Raw genomic sequence first — 17886 nt, forward strand, 5'->3', positions numbered from 1 at the left:
TGGTTTGTGATCACACACTAGAACACACACTAGAAATCAGTACCAAAATAGCTATAAAGGAAAAAAGTGGAATTACTCATGCGCATCTTTCAGCACCCCAACAACATCTGTTGACCTGACTGTCATCTCTGTTCAGAGTGGTGAGAACAGGAAGTGAAGGACCTTATTCTGTGGCAAATTCACACAGACTTCCTGTTCCTGTGTGTGTGTTTAGGGTGGAGGCTAATAAACTTCACCACTGTACTTTTTTTTTTTTACGGAAATATAGAGGAAAATATTTCAGTAATGGACAAACTTTGGTTTGGCAACAACTCAAGACTTTTCCAAGTACAAGAATTAATGGGTGTAAGCACGATCTGCGCTTTTCTCCCAGCACTTCCTGTCTGCTCCACAACTTCCATGGGGCAGCCATTACTTCAATTTTCTGTCAGCAGGAACCCTCTGTCTGATAAGACGAGTTCTGCTGACTGTGAAGAAACTGACTTCATTCCAGTCTCAGATTTTTTTAACAGTGCCTAGGCTACTTGTAAACATTTCTGAAACTGGTGATGCATTTTTGGAAATTAGGTTCCACGAGGGGTCTCAAAAGTCAGCTTGAAAAGATGGTGCCTTCTTACTACTAATACTATCCTTCTTACTATTAATACTACTTATTTCATATTTCTATTTTATATACCTACCTAATATGAATGTAGTATAAGTCATTGTTTTTTTTTTTAAGAAAAACATTAATGATACAATACCCTACAATAGATCAGCAGTTAAGCAATAGGGTAGTTTAATAAATTTTTTCCATAGTGTAGATTGTTTTAATTCCATTTAAATCATGACGTTATCTCAGTTTTTCAGCTACATAGATATTCTAAAATATGGCCTACTGAAATAGCGACTTGCGCTTGTCTTCCCTTAAGAGTGACAAATAATCTTTTTTCCTTATGAGAAAAGGCAGCTTCACGCCCTGCTGAATTAACAGTTGACAGCCAACTAATTGCTGACGCTGAGGGGGGCTGATGATGTCACCACACCACCTAGTCTTGTGCAAAGATACCAGTGGAACAGTTATGAGTGTAACCATGAACAGGTTTAATAACTAATCCCAGATCTCCAAACAGCTCACAGTATTTGCCAAACGTGGACTGATTTACAGCTTTAAAGGTGCATTGGGTAGGATTTTGGTGGAAAAATACCTCTAATAGTTAAATGGATGGAATCACTTGATTCTTTTTTTCCTCATTGAGCCTGCCCCTGTTTCCACCCATGTACACAAAGCTCAGCCCCAAAATATATTGTGCTTCAGCTAGAGTTTGTATTAGCACTTCCTCCAATAATAAACAGTTTGAAAGCAACTCAACAAACATGTAACCTCTCACAATGATTGAAGAGGATGTAAAGGCCATTGAGGGGCATGTCTATAAAATAGATAGCAACATAGCAATTTACATACAAATGACCAATTTGTATTTGTATACACTCGTTCTGGGGTAGCATTTATACCTAATTTTCCACAACATTTGCTCAAACAAGAAAGGAAAAATATCGCATATTTAATGTATACGTCTTCTACAATCTCAATATACTATCATATATTGTGTTTATACATAATGAGTCTTTTTTTTATTTTATACAAATAATCTGTGATTACCTTTTAGAGGATAGGTTTGAACATTGTATACATTCTTCCTAGGTTGTTCCTATGTTAATACTTTTTTCTGAACATGGTCTCAGGCAAAACAATTTTTTTTAAGAAAATCCTAAACAAAATATCATGATAGAAATGACTGATTACATGATTTGAAAGTGAATGATTTGAAACTCCTAAACAGCACTTGATGTCTGTCATTGCACCTCAGTGGCCATAATAATGTCACGACAACACAGGCAGAAACTCATTTTAGGACCAAATGGATATTGAGGTAGTTTCCCCCGTTCTTTTTTTTTCCGCACGTCTCAAGTTGCAATCAAGGAGGAGCCGCATGCGTGTCCTGCGTGTCCTGCGGGGCCTGAGCTGGAACCTGCAGCTCAGATATAAAGCGCTTCCCCGAACACAGGGAAAGAGTGAATCACTGCTTTCGAGGAGGAGTCCAACCGAGCACACGTTCTCACCCCATGCCGACAAACACAGAGTAGCACATCATTCAGGACAGTGAAGGACAGATACAGAGCAGAGTCACAGCACACACACACACACACACACACACACACACACACACACACACACACACACACACACACACACAGAGTCAGGACTTGGATTTATTTTCCCCCCGAATCTGCAGGTAACATCGCACGTGAACGTGAACCGCAGAAAGTTTCAGAAAGAGAGGGAGACAGAAGAAGAGAGAGAGAGAGAAAGAGTTTGAGACTAATTACCGCAGGTAGAAGTTTTCAGATTGGACCCAGTGAGGAAGAGAGAGAGAGAGAGAGAGAGAGAGAGAGAGCGAGAGAGAGGAGTGCGCACATGGCTGCCCTGATTAGCGCCTACTCGTCCTGGCCGGAGAGCTTCGAATGCACATCCACGGATGGAGACGCAAATGACGCCCGCACGAGCCACCGAGCAGCGGCGGATAAAACCCCGGAGCCCCGCATCCGCAGACCCATGAACGCCTTCATGGTGTGGGCTAAAGACGAGCGCAAAAGACTGGCCGTTCAAAACCCGGACCTTCATAATGCCGAGCTCAGCAAAATGCTGGGTAAGTTTAAAAAAATAATAATAATATGTATTTGCATAAGTCTTAATTGTCTCTTCATCGTCTATTCTTCTTCTTCTTCTTCTTCTTATTATTATTATTATTATTATTATTATTATTATTATTGTCTGTATCCTCATTCAAAGTTTCCCCATAATTTTCTTTACACTGACAGTGTTAAAAGTTTTAGAGTCTAAACAATTAACCGCAACTATCATAAACACATGTTTAACGTATTATTATTATTATTATTGTTATTATTATTGTTATTGTTATTTGAACAGTATATAAAGGCCCGAATGGGTAAGGATCGCCCATGCGCTGAAGTAAACGTTGTCGTATTTGCGAAGATCCCATTCGATTTGTTTTTTTGTTAAAATACAGTTCAAAGTTGAAAAAAATGTAAACTTAAAAAATATATATGTTGTGGAACAACGTTTTAACTTGATTTACAGCTGTGTATGAACATGGATCATCAGTAAATCTAATCATTATTGAGCCTGGTGTAGATGAAAGTTTACGGCGGGGTGTCAGGAAAGTGGCAGCTTAATACTGCTGAAATCATTTTATTATTATTATTATTATTATTATTATTATTATTATTATTATTATTATTATTATTATTATAAGCTTTTAATATCAGACTTTATTTCTTATTATTTTTAGGGTATTACAATATGGTTTAATTGTATAATTACATTTGAACGTTATTTTTTTTTTCTCCATTTGCTGTCAGGGTTATTATAAATTAAGCAAATGTATCTAATACATTATTAAGTAAGAAATAAAAAAAAAACAAAGCTCAATCTAGCTATAGACATATTGTTACTATAGATACCAAAACATGAAAATTTGGAAAGTAAGACACAAAAGCAACACCCTCAAAGTATCATGCGTATCTTTCCTTTCAGTAATTTACCAGATATTTGGATTTTCAGTTCTATTGGACTAAAAAGTAAATTTTACTGCATAGATATGATTTATTGGAACATGTTATTCCTTTTTACAAAATTTTTGAAATTGGATGAGTTGTGTTAAAATGTGAAAATAAATGAGTGCTTCCAGGATGTTGGAATCCTAGTGTGATCATGTTAAATGCAGTCGAATATTTGAGCGAGATGCCAATGTGTCTAACGTTCATTCTTTTTTATCTGGGTTGTTATAGGTAAATCCTGGAAGGCCTTAACTCCCTTACAGAAGAGGCCGTATGTGGAAGAGGCTGAGAGGCTGCGGGTACAGCATATGCAGGATTACCCCAACTACAAGTACCGTCCTCGTAGAAAGAAGCAACTGAAGAGAATCTGTAAGCGGGTTGACCCAGGCTTCCTCCTGCCTGGCATTGGCCCAGATCAGAGCTCACTGGCCGACCCGCGAGGTTGCTGTCACCCCCTGGACAAAGAAGAAGAGAGTACTGTCGGTGGAAGCAATGGATTCTCTTCCCCCGGTGCTTTGCCTGGTGTGAGGGTCTTCAGGGACCCTGCAAACTCCAGCAGCAATTTTGACACATATCCTTATGGCCTTCCCACTCCACCTGAGATGTCCCCTCTTGATGTGGTAGATCATGAGCACACGTCCTACTACTCAGCATCCAGCTCTGCCAGCTCCTGCTCAACCTCTGCTTCGGGCCCAGAGGAGCAGCGTCCCACCCCAGCTCACATGGGCAGCCCACCACCTTACCACTCCGAGTACTCCCATCAGTCCTCTCTCCACTGTGGTAGCACACATCTGAATCACATCCACATGCCCCACCAATGTAGTGGAACTGCCCTTATCTCCACTCCTCCACTGTCCTACTACAGCACAGCATTTTCTCAAGTCCCAGTGCATCATGGTCTCCAGGGCCACTTGGGGCAACTCTCACCACCACCTGAGCAGGGCCACTTGGAAACTTTGGACCAGCTGAGCCAGGCTGAACTGCTGGGTGAGGTGGATCGTGATGAGTTCGATCAGTACCTAAATTCCACCAGCTTTCATGCCGAACAAGGCAGCATGACCGTGACAGGACACATCCAGGTAACACCAGCATCCACTTGCTCCAGCAGTAGCACCACAGAGACAAGTCTCATCTCTGTACTGGCCGATGCAACGGCCGCCTACTACAATAATTACAGCATCTCTTAAAGAGTGCAGCAAACCAAGAGACAATAATTTAACTGTCAATACAGACAAAAGCCCAAAGACTTTAAATGGGCCTGTAATGTGATTGGCAGGTGAACAAAGGAGGAGTGATGTAGCGAGGAAAAGAAAAGCTGCAGGAAGTCATGGGACGCCTCAGGGATGCATAGAAAAATGCTCTAAAGTTCATTCCCATCTTTATTTCCAAAAAGAAAGAAGATGAGAATAAAGTGAATGGACTAACTGTTAGTCCTACTGAAATGTTCTCTGCCCAAGATGCTTGTATATTTGCTCTACAGCTTATTTATGTATCTAAATGTTTTGCATTAATCCATATTGTACTGCTGTTTCTTTTCCTTAAATAATCATCTTTAATACAAACCTCATTTTTATTTTTTACCTCAAACCACCATATTTAAAAGAAACTAGACTCTTCTGCAACTTTTTATTCCATTGGACTTGTTGTTTCATGAAGGAAATTCTGTAGTCTCCCTTTTCTATCTGCATTCATATGAATAAATATATATATTATACTCATAAATTGTTACCAAGAAAATAATAATAATGAATATTATTGTATGCTGATTTAGGTTTGTGCCATTAATTTAATTTGAATAAAATACCAAATCTCTAATTTGATATCTCCACAGATATCAGTGTGACATCTTAAGATTGTAGCTCACAAAGAAAGCTGATGTATAGTGAAGATTGGGATGCTTGTATAATCATTATGAAGGGCTGGGCATTAGCATATTTCCTTGACGAATTGCGTTGTGTATGTGAAAGTAAACCCAGCACATTGACAATGTTTATTGTTATGGACGACCTGAAAAATAATGCTTTGTAGATGCTCTAGCGTTTTTTTTGTGAAATGTTCAAATGAATGTTCTGAGAAGCCAGACAAAACAAGGCTCCAGTAAATAAAAACAACATTTAAACACAGGTATAACAAAGACTCTTGTTTTGGTTCTGATAGTCAGGCATCACTACGATGTACTCCACATTTTATTCCTTCTTTTTTCTACAGTTTTCTTCTTATGTGGGTTCCAAACTCACATACATTTTTTGGGCATGTGGAAATCAGTTCATTATTTGGAAAAAAAAAAAAAAAGTTTAAAACCTAAAACAGTCTCATTTTTAAGCATACTTTTGTTTGTGGTAGAATTTCCATTATCTGAGATTGAGCTTTGATTGGAGCTGTGATGATCTATGCACCATGGAGCTGGTGGTACCCACCCTGTGTTCCCAGGCTGGTATGGTTATCATGTGTCCTGCACAGGTTCACTCCTTCGCACTTTCAGGATTGGGGTGGAATTCAGAGTCTGTGCCTTGCTGCCTCCAATTTTATTGGTCTTTTGTTTGCTGTGTCTTAATCGGGGTGTCTTAAGCAGAAGCACCCCTCCTATTTCAACGCCCACCCTTGCCAATGACACCCCCCACCCCTCCACCCCCATATCGCTCCCCACTTACTATCTTGCTGATGCAGACTTTTGTAATCTCCATGAAATGAATAAATGCACCCCAGCACTGTTCAATGTTTTACACGTTCATGGTTTTTCTTCTTGCTTCCCCCCCAAAAAAAAAATTTCCTCTTCTTTCTCGATAAAAGGAATCTGAAGGGGGAGAAAAGTGGGTGGTGGTGAGCATTTGACAAATCCTGGAGTCTGGCTTGGTCTTCCTGCATTTTTTGGGAACGGTTGAGTCGCGTTCCTTGTAAAGAGGATGTAGCGGAGGAGCAGTGTTTCCTGCCTGATAAGAGTAAAGCCTCTCTCTGTCAGGATGTTTGGGCCCTGGCTGGTCCACGCATTAAAAGAGCCCATGGCAGGGGAAAGGGAACCTGCTGTTCATTTTAGCTGGGAGGAAACATGGCTCTCACTGATTAATATCTTACACTGTGGTGTTTTTAGGGTTCTTATTTGACCCTTCTGTGGCCTGGCCACACACTGTGGACTCAGCACAGATTCTCCTCATTTCTCGAAATTAAAGACAGTATAATACAGCCGAGAATATTCACATTATTTTATCATAATATAATTTGTTTCATAACGTCTGGTCATCCCGATTGTAGTATATTAAATAACATTTATCATGTGTCAACATTTGAAAATGATTTCATTTGAGAAAGATTGTTATTTTTCTTGCCTGTGGCTATATTCTTAAAAGGAGATTGTTTTTGGGACAAAGGGGATTTGGAGATCCTCAGGCCTGCACCATGCTCATGGTTTAAAGCCCAGACATTTCAAGGGTGCTTATTGCCTCAGGGTGGGTAGGGCATAGGGATACACTAAACAGCAAATATTTTTACAGTCTTATAACTGAGGAGATACATGTATTTTTTATAATAATGTTTTTACTTTGTAGTAGTTGGTTTGTGACCAATCCACCGATGCACCAGTAGAGGATAAAGAATATCAAAGAGCCTGTTCATTGTCAGGAAATGAGGGCAAATGTTCAACTCATCTGCTTCAGCATCTTTGTCAGTCTTGGCCCAATGCAACATGGGCCAAGAATACACTATTTATAGTGTCACCTTAAGATTGGCCCCATTTCCATATTCTTTACATAGGTTAAAAATAGCTAATAATGATGATGATAATAATAATAATAATAATAATAATAATAATAATAATATAATATTAGAACAAATAATAATGTTTAATAATATCAAAATGTTAAATACTTTAGATATCCTTAAGAAAACAAATATTTTGTGCTATTAAATTGAAATACAAAATGCTCCTATAAAAGCAATTTTTTAAATATTTTTTTTATTAATGAAGTCTACATCTTACATAAGCATTCAAGATTTACTTATTCATATTGAACAGAAATATGACATTCTGCACTGAATGAGAATGAATAGATGTTTTCACTAGGTAGATTTACAGAAAGTTGTGCAGATTATTTGGATGATGCTGGTGTAATATAATATAATATAATATAATATAATATAATATAATATAATATAATATAATATAATAAATATCAAATAAATATTAAGTGGGTTTGATGTCAGACAAGTCTGGTGGACACTGTGCTACTGCTGCATTGGAGTTGGAATGCAAGGGGACTGCAGAAGATCTTCTAATAAAGTGAAACTCTACATTTAAGCATATAGGTATGGAGGTATATCTTTGTAGTTCATCTGCACAGACATAATTTCGTAATAAAACCAAAGCTAACCACAAAGGTAAGACTTTTCACACAATTAAGTAATTGATGCCCTGTCGGTCGCTTCATTCATGAGTTTTGCATGGATTTTTGAGGACAGTCTTTCCTAAGCAGTGTGTGGTATGCAACTTTGCACACCGATTATTAATCCAGCAATACACAGCTGGTGGTTTTCAAAATAATAGATGGTTGATATATTGAAATACATACATTGCCATTAATGCATTTACCTGTGCATGTAAGCCTTAAAGTGCACACAGTTTTGCGTGTTAAGGACAGGCCCAAAATCTCATCCCTATTTTCCAATATGTTTTAATTGGAGAAGATATTAACAGTGTACTGTATTAAATCTGCAATAGAACCCCATAAAAGCTGGACTCCAGGGACGTTTTATGCATAGTGTTTTAGGGGTATTTAAAAGTGGTATTCACTTAAGGCTGCATTCGCAGTGAAATATTGGGTAATTCTTTTAACAAAATAATGATAATATTGTGTAATCTCAAAGCTTTTTTCCTGTGAATAGGCCTCACTGAGGTACCACAGTTTGTACATAATTTTGTATGCTTTATTTTTTATGCATTTATATAAACAAAATAATTTGAGGTCTGTTAAGATTTTTTAGATGCATATTTGTAATAATTCACAGATATAAATTAGAATACATCCTAATAATCTTTTATTATTAAGAAATTGCTTTTCATTTGGGTAAGCTAGGAGTCTCCAGAAAGCTTAAATGCTATTTCAATCAGCATATTACTATGTTTAATTGAATTTAAAATCATTGTAAAGAACATTTTTGGAAAAATGTTACAGTGTATTTATATCAAATTTCAATGACAGTAAAGAAAAATACATATTAAAACAATATGTGATTTATTGTAATGCAGAACCATAGTTTTTTTGGGGGTTTCAGCTTTTGAAGCAGGTTCTCTAAGTGATTTCAATAATATTGAATAATAATTTACAGTAATATATGAATGTGCATCCAATGTCTTTTTAAATGTTAATTAAAATGTAATGTAAATGTAAAAATTCTATATAAATAAATAAATAAATGAATATTTTCATTTAATTTAATATCATGCTTTATATCTTTGTAATATTTATAGTTATACCCAAAGATTTATTTTAGATTCTTTAAGATGGGCCACATTTGTGTCTGCAGGAAACAGGCTGAGTAAACAAATTTCCCTTTTTTAATGACCTCTTCTTGTTTTTTTCTCCATGATTGCTCCCTGGATCAGGTCCAGTGTCAGGTCAGAGATTGTCAGGTAGTCTCAACTATTTCCTGTTTCCACCATGGTGACGTCATATAGCCAAGCAAATAAACAAGGCGACCTTTGCAGGTACATGATGCTGTGACAGCATGTGGGCGGCCCTGGCGAACACATCTGGCTAAAATATTAAGTATCCACAGGGAGAAGAGATCATGCTTAATGACATCCCTACTGGAGACACACTGGCTTGGGCTCTGATCTCTCTATGCCTGCCTGGGTGTGGAGAAAAGCTAAACGATGGCATGGGGCCTCAGCCGGATATGAGTATGATAAACATCATATAGTGCCGGTATTAAAGGAAGTCTGGAACTTAAAGGAAGTCACTTATTGGAGGTACGTGTCATGGCTGAAGTATCCCGGCTCACTGTAAATAATAGGAAAATTGCATGTTATTAAATAATCCGTCTGCAGTTCTGATTTAATTTCAGCTGCAGCTTATTTTCAGTCTGAAAGAGTAAAACTATCAAAAAGATAATTATAAAAAAACACCCTAAAAACTTTGCATTCATCCTTATAATTATTGATCCTTATAATTAACACATGATCTGTTTCATGGTCATGTTGGTCAAATTTGCCACTAACAGTTTCATATATTACGAACAATCCCATATACCTGCCTGCTGATAGTGATACACCGATTACTGATTGTAACACAACGGAAATCTTTGAGTGTTGCATCAATGCTTTTTATTCCCTCGGTCCATTGAACTCTCTCACCCTGTCAAGTGTACACTCTGCTCAAATATAAAGTAGTATTCCAAAGCTGTAAATTTTGTTCCCACAGCACCATCAGTGTCATTACAATTTACATTAGATTGCTAAATACCTTAGGGCAACTACATCAAAAAGCTGCATTTTGCATTCTTGCTCAGTATTTTTAGACCTGATAGTGGCACCTACACTTTATCATTTGGATTTGAGATTGCTGAAATGGTTTTCTCTTAAATGTCATTGAAACTCTATGAGCAATGTCCACCTGTAACATCAGTGTAATAGACAACAGCTAATTTCACCCGGGAATAATGAAAACAAGAAATGAGCACAAAGACCATTTCAATATAAACCTACTTAATGTGTCTTAAGTCAAAAACCGTTTGTCCTTAATTACTTAATATGATTCATTATTTTATGATAAAATAGTCTATAAGATTCTATAAGATACTCTTTATTTTCTGCCTTCTTTTTTATATTTTTCTCCCCGTCCTATTCCCTCATGCCGGACAGTTGTATAAAGCATTACACTGCATGTCGTACTCTGTATGTGTGTGTATGTGACACATAAAATTTGATTTGATTTGATTTGATTATTTATTTTATTTACTCTTTCCACTCTGATATACAGCATCTTTTTATACCCACCTTCCAAGTTGATCGTAGTTTGTCTGTTATAGTCACGCTATCACATCAATTCAACAGGGATAGAGAGCAATAATAACCTGTTTACTGCACATACCTGGCATTGATTACTGGTGGCTGGGGATTATAAGGCTAGCCATTTTCCTGCTCATTGTGCTAGAACAACAGACTCGGCAAGCAGTGTTAGTGCAGGCGTGGAGTATGGCTGGTTGAAGAATGGAGCAGATCAGGCCCAGGGCTGTGTGCCATGTGGTAGAGCCAGCACACAGGTACAGATAGGGACCCCTGGAAAACTTGAGGGACGCTGGAGCTGGCCAACGGACACCCACCTGCACCTGCATATGAATACAACAGGCGTATAGAGTAGGACACATGTTTCTTGCAGATACCGAAGGGTGCCATTAACTAGGAAAATAAGGCTGGTGTTCTTCTGCCAACCCTGGGATCTTCAGTTACCTTTTCAGCAAAAAAAAAAAAAGCAATTCCAGCATCAACAGTGCACACCTTGTTTTCTCCTGTTTATTCCAATAGGCTTGAGATGCATACCAATTATGATCTTTTTATTTGAATTCAACCTCATTAAAATACATAATATGTTTACATAATAAGCACGGTGCAGTTTTTTAAAAAAGATTTAAAGCCTGTCTACGACATTCCGACACATCAGAATCTTCACTGTCAAAATTACATTGGAGAATTAGTATCACTGAGGCATACATATAAAATTGACTGAAAATATTAATTTACATGTCATATCAGGGTCAAGGCATGTAAATAGTACAATCTGTGGGTTTGTTTTTGCGCAGAAAAGGATCTCCCCGGGGTGTCATAACTCTTTAACCCCCACATGGAGGAGGATGTTCCTATTGTGCTTCCTAATTGCAATGTGGATCTTTCATTTAGTTTGTGAAACAGTCTTGCTGTGTCCTGTCCTCCTGTGTGCAGATGTATTCAAGAGTTGTCTCTGATTTACCTAAAATGTATCATTTAATCAACCTGAAGGTTTAATGTGAGCTGTTAGAAAAAGGTAAAAATTATTGAAAACGTTTTTAAGGTTGTCCTTTGAAAGTGTTTTCAGATATTGTAATATTTATCTATCTATCTCTATTATAATAGCGTGTGGGCTTCTCTTATAGTTTATATTTAATAGAAATATAGGAAAACATTTTGCACCTTCGACTACTATATTGTTTACATGCTTTTTTGCACCTTCGACTTTGTTATATTATACTACACTGTTTACATGCTGTCTTCTGCACATATTGACTGCTGCTGCATTTTTGCACTACATTGTGTTCTTATATTCACTCTCGGGTATAGTTTTTACAGTTCACAGTACTGTATAACCAAGTATACAGTAGGTTTACTGGTTGGCTCTATCTTGGTTTTGTGTCTTGTCTTGTGTTGTCTGTCTGTACTGTTTTTTTGTCTGCACTGTTTGCACCAGGTTGCACTCGATGCACTTTATCTAGCTTGTGTTGTGTTGTAGCTTTATGTTGTTGTTTAGTGTAGCACCAGGGTTCCGGAGGAACGTTGTCTCGTTTTTACTGTGTACTGTGTACCACTGTGTATAGTAGAAATTACAATAAAAGCCTCTTGACTTGACTTGACTTGACGTTTATTTATATATTTATCATGCAACTAATTTAACTATAGTTTGTTAGATACCATAGACCAAGTACATCACTCTAAATAATACGTTTGAGCAGAGTGGTTCAGTGGTTCATGTTGGAATATCTTTATCTTTTTTTTAACCCTTAACATCTTATGAATGCTACCTCTCAACAATATATGTTCAAGTTCATTTACCATCAATACAAATGCAGTCACCAAAAATTTGTTTTCATTTTGGTCTTTTCATGTTTACATGTGTATTTATCTTAAAAAATGTTTTTTCCCTTTCTTTTTTTTTTTTTTTACAGAAGAAGCTCTAACTTTGAATACCGATGATTCTATAGCTTTCTGTAGACGTGTGCCAAGGGAAAAAAATTAACCCTGTTTAGAAGGAGGGGATGGCATAGCGTCTCTATCCTGTCAATCACAATGACACTAGTCAATCTCAAGTTTCTGTAAAACCAGGAAAAGACAGATGGTGATTTTTATTTAAGTTTGTTATATTGCCCTGTAACACAGCATGAACAGCAGTTTGGCTGTTGGCAGTTGGCAGGCTTAACATGTCATAGAGGCAGCATGCATTGCCCTATGTATTGCTCTTCACCCACCTACTGGTTTGTAGTTATTGTAACATAAAGAGAGAACTGGCTGGTGGATGGGAATAATATGTGACCAAATTGGGAGGAAAATAGAGATTGCATATTTTGTCACATGTAGGGCATAAGGTTTAATTTTTCTTTCATGAATAATTATTTTTGTGTTTACTAGTTCCTTTTTTTATGTTTGCATAAGTACACATGAAAAATGTATGATCATATGTGAAATGTGTAACTGTTCTCACTGGAAATAAATTTTGCTTTTGTTTACTTGATTCATTTCCCCACAGTGGTAGTAATGACAGTGATGAGTGGTTTCTTAAAATGTTGCATCCTGCCCTTGACTTACACAGGGAATGCTGTTTGTTATAAACACATCACATTCACAGTGTGGTTTACATAAATATGAATACTTATTTGATTATGGGTTTCGTTGTTAAAATTTTATTTTCGTACACATACCCCATATAAATATGGTTTTGTCATTAAGTTTTGTTTGGATCAATTAGATCACTTAGAACTTCAAGGTGTAAACCTCCACATTTAAATGTCGAACTCTAACCAAAGTAAAAAAGCAGCAATGCCTTGATCCTATGTGTTTATGTGTGTCAACAGCAGGAGCAACGGTAGCATGCTGACCTTGGCCACTACTCAAAGTAGCAGCACTTCCCCACATGTGTGCAGGCATTTTGTATGGATGTTGTTGATGTCTGGATGTTGTTGATGTCTGTTAGGAATCTCTTCCTGGTGGATGCTCAGGCTCATTTCCTTTAAGACTTTACATCAAATGAGACTCCTGGAAATGAGTCATAATATCCCCAAAAGCCTGACAGTGTGCCATGACAGCATCTTGGCAGGTGCAAAACAGGATGTCAACTTTTTGACACAAGTTGTGAACTCCATATGCTGTCATACTTTTTACAAGAATGTTTGCGGCATATTTCGTGAATGCCATGAGTCATTAAAATTGGTTGATCTTGAGCGCGCAGTGTATAAGACATTCATGTAGATAACAACAACAGCTGCATACAGGGATAAAATAAGCTTTAAGTATGTATTACTGTAACATTTTGCTGCCAATATATTGCCTACAGTATACTATGCATTATAAAGTACTATGTTTTACTATATCCTATTATTATACTATACTATAACTACAATATACTACAATACACTATACTATACTATACTATACTATACTATACTATACTATACTATACTATACTATACTATAACTATAATATACTATACTATAACTATAATATACTATACTATAACTATAATATACTATACTACACTACACTACACTATACTATACTATACTATACTATACTATACCTATAATATACTACACTACACTACACTATACTATACTATACTATACTATACTATAACTAAAATATACTACAGTACACTACACTATACTATACAATACTATCACTATGATATATTACACTATACTATACTATAACTATAATATACTACACTACACTACACTATTCTATACTATACTATACTATACTATACCTAAAATATACTACAGTACACTATACTATACTATACCATACTATACTATACTATATATTTTTTTAATGATATTACTTTATATTTAATGCTGCACAAATAGTTTTTCAGCACATATGTAAGTAGGCTGGAAAGTGTTTCTTTATGTTATGTAGGCTTGCATGCATTTTGTTTTTAAAATTAGCTCAGTCCATGAAAATAGGTGGGATTCTCTTTAAGAGGCAGAACATGTAGCTATTCTTGATTATGCAGGCAGGGCATGTGAAAATTGCTAGGGCACTGCAAAGCCACTGTTTGTAGGTTAGCTAAATTTGGTCCTGCTAAAAGATACCACTAAAGCTGAAAAAGTTGCAGACCTTTCAATAAGATTTATATGGCAGTTCAAGCTCAAGGCCAACGAGCCAATGATAATCCAATGATAATCAACTGATAATGCATTACAGATCATTTATTTGTTTATTTTTTGTGAGTCATTACTGTATTCTGTTGGTTTGTGCTCAAAAACTGCTGCTCTAATCATTAAGACATTACTACGACTAAAATTTTTCTCATTCAGCCATAAAACGGCATCAGTAAGGCAGGTAATGTAGGGTGAGGAGGCCTGGGGAGGCAGTCAGTGTTCCTATTAATCCCAAAGGTGTTTAATAAGGCTGAGGTCAGGGATCTATAGCTGGCCACTTTGGAGCTTCCACACAAAACCATGAAAACCATATCTTCATGGAGCTCGATTTGTTCAAAACTACCACATCCAAAGTCATCCTATGAAACTGTGTGCCTCCAATTTTGTGGTAAAAGTTAGGGGAAGAATCACATATGGCTGGAAAAGTCATGTGTCCCAATGTTTGGGACACCTGACTTTCCCAGCCATATGTGGTTCTTTCCCAAACTGTTATCGCAAAGCTGAAGGCAAACATTTGTATAGCATGTCTTTGGATGTGGTAGCATAACATGTTTCGTTCACTTGAACTAGGGGACCCAAAACAGTTCCAGCATGACAATAAAAAAACTCCATAAAGATATTTTTTGCATGAATGTTTTGCATATGTTTTGGAGTGGAACTGCCTAAGTTTCTGTAAAAATGGTCCCTCTGCTATCCCATGACCTTTTGGACAAGTCCAATCACAGACTGTTTAAAACAATCTAACAATAAGAAATCCACAAGGTTTACTACAAGATTTACAAAACCCCAAAACCCCCAAAAAACATTGTTAAGCACATATACTATTTAATAATAATAATAATAATAATAATAATAATAATAATAATAATAATAATAATAAACTTTTGGTCTCAGCTTCTTTCATTGATTTTTTCTTTTATTCTGAATGTAAAATTCCCATATATACTTTCACAAATGACCTACCAATTAAGCGTGACCACAAGACTGCATTATACATTCTTCAATCTGTAATACAATTTGAAAGTGAAACACAAAAGGATTAATTACATAACAACCTTAACATTAATAACATTTCCTATTACACGACAAGAACTAATTTATGTTATAGTTGTTTTTGTCACACGCAATGCGTATTCATTATGCGTTATTGTTGAACTTCAGTTCATTGGTATACATACCAGGCATTAATTAGTGCATAGTATTACATGTGCTTATGTTGAGCTCTCTAACATTAACTATCTAAAGGCTCTACCAGTATATGGTATGTGCCCATAGTTTTGCAGAAATTGTATGGATGCACAGATACCATTTGGAACTACGGCTAATGTCTATTTGTTCTGTGTTGAAGCTGGTCTGTTGTTTTCACCTGCAAAAGAGCCGGTGCTGGCACACTTTCTGATGCAACACATCCAATGTGAATCTGTCATTGCTTTTTGTCACTTTCATTTTGAACACAATGAATGTTTTGCTGCATTCAGTGTGCTAAGTGCTAAAACTGTTTTTATATTATAACAAAGAGTGGGGGAAAATGGATCAACATAACTGTTACATTTAAATTTGTGTAACACAGGGATGCCAACTCATTAAGTTATAGACCGCATTACACATTTCAATACCATGCCAAAAACTCTGCTTAAATATGGTAATTTATTGGCATTTATCTGAAAGATGCAAATAAAAAAAAGTAAAAGTTGTGATTGCATAAGTATTCTCCCTCAATCGCTGTGAAACTCCCAAATTTGTTCTGGGTAAAGACATGTTTACACACAAGCATTTTAGCTTGTTAATAAAGATTTACATAAAATTAGCACATTTGATAGCTGGCTGAGTTTATAGCCCGTAGTTTACTCCGCTATTCTTCCTCCTAGTGAAATAACAGAGGCTGGATGTTATTTTAAGTATCAGTTTTGTTGTAGTCCACAAGATTTCTATATTCATTTAGTGGAACAGAATACAAGCTGATATCTTTACATTTTGTTGCACATTGTTACTTTTAATGTCCTGGTATAATGCTAAATGTAAATACTTATTATTGCAGGGGAAACAATAGGTAACGTGGGTTAGCTGGCATCTTAAAATGTACAACAATATAATTTGTACAGTGTACAAGCTGTATAATTTGTCATGCATCTTAATAAAGCTAGGCAAGAAACAATCTTTCAGTTTGCACTAGGTAATATCATTTGTCTGCAAATGTATTGTGAAAGCAAACAGACAAACAAGCAAACTCGCAATACTAAACGAAATATTGTGTTGCATTGCATTTGCCATGAATTATTTAAACTGCATGATAAATTAGCATCATATTAATATCAACATAGTCTAACTAATATTTAGCATTTACTGTGTACTTGGTATTTCCCGTCAGTATTACATATCATATAAATTTGCATATAAATATCATATCATATAATTTTTTTTTTACTGTACAGCTACTTGTCTTTTTTTCACCTTTAAAGGAAACAAAGAGGAAACAAAAATATTTTTTATCTCTACTGACAGAAGGCAAAAAAGGCAAAAACAAAGTACTAAAATGTCAATGTTGTTTCGTAATTAGCATAAAAAAGTATTTGCATAAATTATCCCTTCAATCATGCAAAATAAAGAGTAAAATAAATATAACAGGAAATGACAAACATAGCAGGAGTTCATTTAAGAACTTCTCAGTAATCAGGTTTGATGTACTGATGGAGGCAGCAGTGGCTAAGCCTGAGTGTCACGTGTTTGGTCTGAGAACTTGATCTCTGGGTGAGAAAGTGAAAGAGTTTAACAGTGAAACAGACAGAAAGACACTGAATCTATTAAAAAAAATAAATAATCTTTACTCACCCTTTACTCACTTGCTTTTATACACTGAATTCCTATGCCTGGAAAAATTCCCTGTCTTTTTTAGCCAGGGATCTTCTTTAGGTCTATAGGTATCTGTTATTATAAATTCTTTTGCTAGTATGTCACTTCCTGTTTCTGTGACTCAGAAGGTAGCTTAAAAAAATCCACTGGTCATTTTGCTTAGCCAGATTCCTATTGATATACAGAAAGATGGCTAGGCAAGAATACACACTTTGACTTGCCTTTACTAAATTACTACAAAATGCATGAGGCTTGTGGTCTTGTGGTAAAGCTGTTGTTTCAGAGACTACCCGGAG

At 36.2% G+C, this 17886-nt stretch overlaps 1 protein-coding gene across 1 annotated transcript; it reads left to right on the plus strand.

The window, feature by feature from the left end:
• The first annotated feature begins 2033 nt into the window (after positions 1 to 2033).
• On the plus strand, positions 2034 to 5755 carry sox7 (SRY-box transcription factor 7). The gene is made up of 2 exons (XM_083562002.1): positions 2034 to 2690; positions 3853 to 5755. The coding sequence occupies exons 1-2, from the start codon at positions 2459 to 2461 to the stop codon at positions 4806 to 4808; spliced, it is 1188 nt and encodes a 395-aa protein (XP_083418128.1). The 5' UTR covers positions 2034 to 2458; the 3' UTR covers positions 4809 to 5755.
• Positions 5756 to 17886: the final 12131 nt, after the last annotated feature.

Source organism: Silurus aristotelis (assembly GCF_946808225.1).
Source record: "Silurus aristotelis genome assembly, chromosome: 15".
In the NCBI taxonomy this organism is placed as follows: Eukaryota; Metazoa; Chordata; class Actinopteri; order Siluriformes; family Siluridae; genus Silurus; species Silurus aristotelis.

What these genes read in the sequence shown, in the direction of transcription:
- sox7 (XM_083562002.1), top strand. Translation starts at nt 2,459, where the DNA reads ATGGCTGCCCTGATTAGCGCCTACTCGTCCTGGCCGGAGAGCTTCGAA. An exon ending in CGAGCTCAGCAAAATGCTGG is followed by an intron (nt 2,691 to 3,852) that starts GTAAGTTTAAAA and finishes GGGTTGTTATAG; the next exon opens with GTAAATCCTGGAAGGCCTTA.